The 8,784-nt window shown below is 41.9% G+C and overlaps 1 protein-coding gene across 1 annotated transcript in view; it reads left to right on the top strand.

Annotated features, from left to right (window-relative positions):
• Nucleotides 1–225: 225 nt before the first annotated feature.
• Nucleotides 226–8,784, top strand: part of CTHRC1 (collagen triple helix repeat containing 1) — a 14,632-nt gene continuing 6,073 nt past the window's right edge. Inside the window, exons 1-3 of the mRNA XM_019632168.1 lie at nucleotides 226–525; nucleotides 4,432–4,653; nucleotides 6,713–6,929. Coding sequence (XP_019487713.1) covers nucleotides 373–525; nucleotides 4,432–4,653; nucleotides 6,713–6,929 — 592 coding nt within the window. The 5' untranslated portion in view covers nucleotides 226–372. The remainder of the gene's footprint in view (nucleotides 526–4,431; nucleotides 4,654–6,712; nucleotides 6,930–8,784) is intronic.

Genomic DNA, 8,784 nt, shown 5'->3' with positions numbered 1-8,784 from the left:
GAAGTCTCCACCCGTGGGCCCCTGACGACCGCCACTCCACTTCGATTCCACAGGAGGCTTCTCCATGCGGTCTGGACAGCCCCGCGAGGGTCCGGACGGAATTAGCAGCTGCCGCAGCAGGAGGCGGGCCCGGCTGTCGGCCCGCCCCACGTCGGGGTCGGGGTGGGGGCTTCGGCCTGTTACCGGATGGAAACTCCGGGTGTCCAGGGGGGCGGGAGGGAAAGGGGGAGGGAGGGAGGTGCGCGGGTGAAAGGCGCATTGATGCAGCCTGCGCCCGCCTCGAAGAGCGGCGGGAACAGACTCTGATCACGTCCGGGCTCCGGGTCTACTCGTCCAGCTCCTGCTCCGCGCGTCTCGGGGCCGCCGCGCGCCATGCGCCCTCAGAGCCCCGCCGCAGCCTCGGCTCAGCGGCTCCTCGGCCTCCTGCTGCTTCTGCTGCTGCAGCTGCCGGCGCCGTCGAGCGCCTCTGAGATCCCCAAGGCGAAGCAAAAGGCGCTGCTCCGGCAGAGGGAGGTGGTCGACCTGGTGAGTGCGGGGAGCCGGGCGGGACAGAGCCTCCGGCAGCGCGGGCAGGGCGTCCGTCCAGCCGTTGTGTGTGTGTGTGGGTGGGAGAGGGGGTGCGAAGGGCGGTTTCACAGCTGAGTGATGTGTCTTACTAGTGTGGGCCTGGGTGTCGCTCTTTGTCCGAGTCTACGTGTAAGGAAAGACCTGGGCTATGCGTGTAGTGGAGTTCTGGGACTCGCAGGGGAGACCACAGTGAGAGGATCATCGTGCGGTGGAGATGACACATGGGTTGGGTGGGATGCCCCTAAGTACAGGGAGTCGCCCAATGATTTCTGGCCTCTGAGGCCCACCCTGGGATGATGAAGAGGGTTAGTGCGTCAATAAGAGTGCAGTGAGGAGACTGGGTAGATTAGAACGTTGACCTGGGATCTGCCTGGGAGATGGGAGACCCTGGACTGGATGATCACCTGGGTGGGCTGGGCCAGGGACATGCAACGTGTCCTTTGTTGGGCCGGTGGCCACGTCGGCCTGCAGGAGAGAATAACAACCCTCGTAAAGCCTCTGTCCAACTCTTTGTAACTTGAAGACTATGAGTCATGTTGGGTCATCTTCCTAGGGAGTATGGGCTGCAATTTACTTTGTTGGAAGACCACAGCTGGGGCCAGGAATGTTTAAGGCCAGAAGGGGAAATGAAGGGGCCCAGCACTAAGCCTCCAGGGGCCCATTTCATTGCTCACTTTAGAACATGGGCAGCCAGTCCTAACAGACACCGTGGGTCCTCAGCCTGTGACCGCCAGGTAGGAGCATCACAGTTGAGCTGAGGGAGAAGACAGTTTCCAGGAGAGCAAATAAATGGTCCAAGTGTTTTCTTAGGGGCTATTCTATGGAGAGGTCTGTTGACTTAAAACTCTTTCCCTCTAAAAGTCAACAAACCCAGTGGAGGGCAAAAGTGATCCTTTCGCAACTATCATATTTCTTGACACATATCTTCAATCCGTAAGCCAGTCTTAATTGCAGACAAATATGGTTTACAGGCATTGCAGGACATAAGAGAGGAGGCATTTTTTTTTAAAAATACTGTTTCGAATTTCTTAAGCTGACATTGTAAACTGAGCTAATAAACCAAGCTCCCTGGCGGCTAGTTGTAAGCCAGATTTAAAAGCTCTGGAAAAAAATCCCTGCCATTTCACACAGCATTTTTGGGTAATGTGCTATGTAATTTTGCTCCACAAAGCTGACTATGTGTTCAGGGCTACAGTTCTATTTTAAGTGTCTAAATTGTTAAAAACTGTACCAAATGAATGTGGCTCATGTGCAGTTTGCATTTGTAGATTTGTAGTTATGATACATAAAATACCCCTTTCCCATATAGAAAACTAGCAATTTTTTTCTCTTCCTCCATGGATTTACAGTACCCGCGGTTTCCCACAGCTCTAGCCCAGCTTGGAAAAGCTTACTATGCAGCCAGACTCAGGTGCATCCTGTAGTTTGGACTTCGGTTTTGCTGGGGGGAAAAAAGTCCACCTAGTCGTTAAGAAGGCTTCAACAGATTCTGTAAAGCCACTTCTTTGTACAGGATCTTTCAAAGCATTTCTTTCAAGCTTCCAGCAAGCTCTGCCCCCTAGTGGCCAGTGAAAGAAACAGGGGTTCCTTCCACAGACGGGTTATCCAGCCCCTACCTGGCAGGTACTAAGCATGTGCTGTTAGCAGTTTAAAGTGAAAAAAGAAGACATTTAATACCTGTGGAACCAAATTCCATAAAATTATATGGCCTCTGAAATACAGTTTTTAGATGAAAATCTAAATAAAAATTTAGACCACAGCACTATTGACATTTTAGGCTAGATAACTCTGTTGTGGGGACTGTCTTGTGCATTGTAGCTTATTTAGCAGCATTCCTGGCCTCGCCTCACTAGATGCCAATAGCAATCCCCTTCTGCCAAGGTGTGACAACCAAAAGTGTCTGCAGACATTTCCAGTGTCCCCTACGGGACAAAATTGTCCCTTGTTGCGAGCTACTATTATATAGGAAAATGAAACTTTGTGTAGCATCTTATCCTGAGGGGAATAATAGTGAAGACATCAAAGAATACCAGAAGTCTTGTTGTTTCTCCCTTCCCAACTGAAATTTATGTCCAAACATTGCATGTATCTGCTAGTGTAAGTGAATGAAATTACTAAAATGAAACATAAGTCTGAAATAAACTAGACTATCTTAGAATATTTTATACTTTAGCATGTCTTCTAATATTTTGCAATTGTGTTACTTTTCTTACTGTTTCTCTGGCAGTAAATAAATAGCTGTGTCTTCCCCCCCCCTCCCCTTACAATCAGGAAAGTAGCAATGGGCAAAGTCACAAAAATCATTTCTTAAAACAAAGATCAAATTGGTAATGTGAGAAGCAAATTAATTGGCCAACATTAGAGACCTAAGGATCCTTCTGAGGCAGTGTCATTATTGGATTTTATAATACGAGTATGTCTAATCCCAGATGGTGAAATTAATAGATAAGCTTTGAAGTTATTTTAGTATATAAGGGAACTTGTTTTTCTGTTCTCATTGGACAGTACTTTTATATAGAATGATAGTATTGGACAATCTACATAAACGGGGGAATGTTAAAATAAAAATTTAAGTGAACTAGGTTTGGGATTTGAAGGGTCTAATAAGTGGATCAATTCAGGAATTTGACAGATGGAGATCAAAAATATCACCTTTATCACTGATCCAGCTACATTGGTGTGTGCGGCTTATATTTGTTAAGTGGAATGTTTGCTAATGCTCTCTTCTCCCGATCTAGGCCCTGGTAAGGTCCACCCAAGGGCGTGGACACACTTGCCCAGGGTCACTTGCCTCACATGCTCTTGGAGGAATAATAAGAATAATCACGCTTGGCATATGCAGTGTTTCCTGTGTACCAGGCACTGTTCTAAGCACATTTTATCTATTATCTCATACATCTCATACAAACCTGGCAAGGGAAGAATCTTTATTACTTTCCCCATTTTACAGATAGGGAAACAGATACTGCCATGTTAACTAACTTGCTCTGTCTCACATTGCTAATAGTGGTGGAGCCAGGATTAAAATCCCAAGAATCTGGCTCTAGGATCAATGCTCTTTAACTTCGTTATGATACTACCACTGCCAACCCCCACCAGAGAAAATCCTACCACTGAAGACATTTGATAGATTACTGCCACCCTATTGAAGACAAACAGTCACCTGCAATGAGGTCATTTAGTCCCTCTCAGGGAGGCAGAGTGGGGTTGGAGATCAGAAGTGTTACCCTAGTGACACGTCCGCCACATAAAATTAGGGAGGGGAAGCAGGGGATGTGTATATCCAACTTAGAAATATTGCCAGTGTGAGATAATGATTGACTGTTAAGATTTTATTTCGTAATTATATCTCTAGGAATTTGTTTTAGGGAAGTAATTCAAAAGAAAAAAGCTATATGGATAAAGATTTTCATTACAATAATATTAATGACAGAAAAAAAAATAGAAATAACCGAAGTATCCCAAAATAGTGCAATGTTTGCATAAAGTTGTAAAAGTAGAATTCTGAAATCCAAGTCTCTTTACAACATATAGAGAGAAGGTTAGAAGGAAAAAGCAGCACATCAAATTATGTCCATCTTGGAAGACAGCTGTTTAAATATTGTGTATGCTTTAATGAGCAGTAGAAAAAAGCAGGCAAATGAAAACATTTTGTCTTTGATTTGTGTGTGAATGTGTATAAAGTCTGTGCAATAAAAAGACTAGGAAAAAAGATCTCAATTTTTTAGAAATAGCTTTACAATCAATTCTCTATAATAACTCATCTAGAACATTGCAAGTACTCAAAATAAATGAAAATCTAATCAGATCGAGTCCTGGAACTTTAAGTGGTGCGAATTTTTCCCCCTTTCCTTTTTCCACTAGTATAATGGAATGTGCTTACAAGGGCCTGCAGGGGTTCCTGGTCGTGATGGGAACCCTGGGGCCAATGGTATTCCTGGGACTCCTGGGATCCCAGGTCGGGATGGATTCAAAGGAGAAAAGGGAGAATGCCTGAGGGAAACCTTTGAGGAATCTTGGACACCTAACTACAAGCAGTGCTCATGGAGTTCGCTGAATTATGGCATAGATCTTGGAAAAATTGCGGTAGGTAAAATCTGAATTGTTTTCAAGTTGAAGCAAAACTTACAGGTTTTCAATTAGTGTTAATTTTAGGTGATATTTTATTTATTTTTACCAAATACTTTTTTAAAAATTAAAGAGGAGGTACCTTTTGTATCATATATAAAAAATCTGGGCCTAATAAAATATTATTTTCTCATGATTTCTTCTAAATATTTTACTATTTTGTTTTTTTTAAAATTTAGTCTTTTAGTCCATCTGGAATTCAATTTGTATATGTGTACAGATATAAACGTTTTAGTACCAATAATTGTCACAGTATCATTTATTCAATAATCCATCTTATTTCTCCCAAATTGTATTGTAACACTCATCGAATAGATTTAAAAAAGAAAAAAGAAAGAAAGAAAAAAAGTAGGTACCATGTGACATTAACTGAAAATTAATGAGAAAAAATAGATAACTTGAATTTTATAAAGGTATTGCTAATTCCTAAGACAAAGAAATCACCATATTATTTTAACCCTAATACTTCAAATAACTTACTCTTTTTTTTTAATCCAAACAAAAAGGGAGAGCATATGTGGCTGTGTCCACAAGATTGGACAGTAAGCAACTTTCCCATCTTATCCTAATGTAAATTTAAATTAGTCTAAGAAATTCTGCTGTGGCTCCACACATTAAGAGTGGGAAGAAACTTCTAAGAAATTACTACATGATAGGAATTATCTGGAAGTGAGAAGTCCACTGGTAATTGTCCTTATTCTGGGTAGCTGGACAGCTTAACATTGCTCAGCCTAAGAGAAGTGGAATGGGCCAGAGATGTACTACTGTGACTATTTTAAGTTATTCTGCAAGATTTAGGAGGAAATTGACTTAAAATAGCCTGTCTGGCAATGCATTGTGATTAATGACTCAGTCACTTTGACCAGTGTTTGCTTAAAAAGTATCTGGCAAGCCCCACTGGATGGCACAGAGTTGAAGAAGTTCCTACCATTCCTAATCCTTTCTTTTGTTGACCAAGTCCTTATGTGATTCCATATCCACAAATTATTATTGGTTCATGATATTACCACTAATATCACCAGAAGAGATTTTATTTTTATAAAATTCTGTTTTAATCTGTGTATTAATCCTGATCCTTATCTCAGCTCTTTAATGTCTGCTCTATTATCTGTAAGATAAAGTTTGAGACTGCCTTGATTTGATTTTTATGTGATAGAATTTCCATATAGCGTCTATGGTTTGGGTGACTGTGATCATTTTATCTTATTTGTGATTTCTTAGAAAGCATTTTGTTAAAGTGTTGCCTACTTCTTCAAACATTTGACATTGATAACCTGGCTGCTTATTTATAGTTCATCGAAAATTGCTGAGTTCTCTCTGAAACCATGTCCCTATGGACTTTGAATTATTAATATGTTTTCAAGTTCCTTTCAGCAGTAGTCGGAATGGGTTTGGGAGCCTTCCGCAAGTAAAAGATAGTAGGACCATGAGCCAATTGACATACAAAATTTGCAAAGATCAATTAGACAAACAAACAAAAACAAAAAACCCTAAGCCTTATAATTGTGGCCCATAGGTAAAGACTGAAAACCTACCTATAGTTGATCCCCTGATACTGTTTGCTGTTGCTCAAATAGAAACCGGTCAAGAGTAAATATAGCTGGACAGTGCTATTCTAGAATGTGAGTTCCGTGAGGGCAGGGAGTCTTGTCTTTTTTACTGCTGTATCTGTGGCATTCAGCACATAGAGCTCATAATATATTTTTGGAATGAAAACAAAATGTAAATATGTAGATTGGTTTGGTCTAAATACTGAAGACTAGAGCTGTTTTAGGGAAAAGTGAACGATATCTTCAATGGGGTGAATAATTTTAAGAATGCCATAATTTGATTTTTTTGAGTTCCTAACATCACAGTCTCATCTACCTTGCAGAGCATCTTTCTTCCTCTGTAAATGTGGTTTTTAAATGTGTTTTGGGAAAAGGATAGTTAAATAAAATTCACAATACAATTTGAAGGCATCTTTTTAATTAAAATTGAAAATGCAGATTAAACCCTTTTTCTGTGTTTGTGACAGGAGTGTACATTTACAAAGATGCGTTCGAACAGTGCTCTAAGAGTTTTGTTCAGCGGCTCACTTCGGTTAAAGTGCAGAAGCGCATGCTGTCAACGTTGGTATTTCACATTCAACGGAGCTGAGTGTTCAGGACCTCTTCCCATTGAAGCCATAATTTATTTGGACCAAGGAAGCCCTGAACTGAATTCAACAATTAATATTCATCGCACTTCTTCTGGTATGTAGAATAGTGGCGATGCAGGATGTATCTTAGATCTTTAGAGACCAAAGATTAGTTTTGAGTCCACTGTTACGTCGGGTCACTAGGCTGTTATTAAGAGACGTACAGTAAGTTTTCAGTGCATAGTGCTCCATCCTGGTTGCATTTCAGAATACCCTGAAATGAATCTTTAAAAAAATATGTGGATGCCCAGGTCCCATCTCTGACCAACTGAATCAGAATCTTTGGGGGTAAGACTGTATTTAAAAAAAAATCCTCAAGGTTGAAAATCACCAAGTTAGAAATGGCAAAAGGGCCAATAATGCCATAGAGCAGTGGTTTTTAGTGTTGGCTACACATGGGGCTCAACTAGAGAACTTAAAAACATCCCAGGCCGGCCGAGTGGCGCGTTGGTTAAGAGTTGGCTTGGGAGCACGAGCTCTGAGCAGCAGGGCCACTGGTTCGGATCCCACATTAGCCAATGATGCTGCGCCCTCTACAGCTAAGATGGTGAACAACAGCTTAACCTGGAGCTGGGCTGCCGTGAGTCACCAGCGATGGCATAGGCTGCAGGGGGGCTGCAGTGGGCTGCCATAAATTACTGTGAGCGGCTGGCAGCTGGTGTGAGCTGCCAAAGAACTGCTGTGAGCCGCCAGTGGCCAGTGAGCGACTGCCTCAGGTGGGAAGAGCGCAAAGATCACAATACCAACATGGGCCAGTGAAGTGACGTCTTCCACAACTAGACTAAAGAACAAAAGGACAGCAACTTGTCTGTTCCCCTTCTCCGATTCCCCAATGCTGTTCCCTCTCCCAATTCCCCATTAAAATCTTTAAAAAAAAATAAATCCCAATGCCTGCCTGGGTACCACCCCTCCAGGGAGTGTAACTTAATAGGCCTGGTGCTCCTTAGGCAGTGGGACTTCCAGACTCTCTCCCAGTTATTCTAATGTTCAGCCAAGGTTGAGAACCTCTAGCTTAGATTGATAAGGAGACCGATTTCTCTGCCTTGTCCTTTAAAAGAGTAGATGAAGTCTGCTGAATTTGTAAAAGAGAACATTTCTACATTGTTCCTGCGTTCTTTGTTTTGTTTCTACCTAGTACGAGAGAAAAGACATTCAATTAAACCAGTGGTTAGTTAAGCTGTAAGAAAAAAATACATTGTTTTGTTTTCTTTTATTTTAAGGTTCATTAAAGAAAGCTTAGGAGATATCAAAAAGTAGAAGGGGGAAAAAATTTACCTGTTGATGTCATCATCCAGACACACCACTATTGATATTTGGCTGCCAGCCATTTTGGTTTCTTGAGTGGCTGTGAGGTGGCACACCATGACAGCACAGGCCGGGAGAATGACAAGATGTAAATATTGCTAGCTTCATTTCTCTGATTTTTTAAAGGAATTTCTCACTAATTTTGTACTTAAAAATGGCCGAGGAAAGAAAAGAAATCCCCCCATTATTAACCAGAGGAAATTATATTACAGCATTCTTTGGGAAGCCAAGTCAGACACTTAACTCAAAAATTAATATAGCACATTTATCCTTAAGAAATCAAGGGCATCCCTTCCACATTCTTCTTCAAATCTCCACAGTAGTCTCGAGATGTAAAGAAGACATTTTAAGGCCCTCTCTTTGCACATAGAAAAGGCCCAAGGAATTAAAGTGTCTTACCCAGGACAGCAGAATCAGTGTTCAGAGAGCAGAAACCTGATCCCTGCCCCCTTGTCTTCTTAGCCCTCACTTTGATCAGATTAAAAAGCCTCATCACAAAGACAAATATCATATGATCTCACTTATATGTGGATTCTAAGGAACTGAATGGATGGGAGAAGTAGATGGAGATAGTCTCAGAGACACAGAGGAAGAACTGAGGGTTG

This window comes from Hipposideros armiger, unplaced genomic scaffold (assembly GCF_001890085.2).
Source record: "Hipposideros armiger isolate ML-2016 unplaced genomic scaffold, ASM189008v1 scaffold_1094, whole genome shotgun sequence".
Taxonomy (NCBI): domain Eukaryota; kingdom Metazoa; phylum Chordata; class Mammalia; order Chiroptera; family Hipposideridae; genus Hipposideros; species Hipposideros armiger.
Note: the sequence above shows the minus strand (reverse complement) of the source record. Positions and strands in the feature narration are given on the sequence as shown.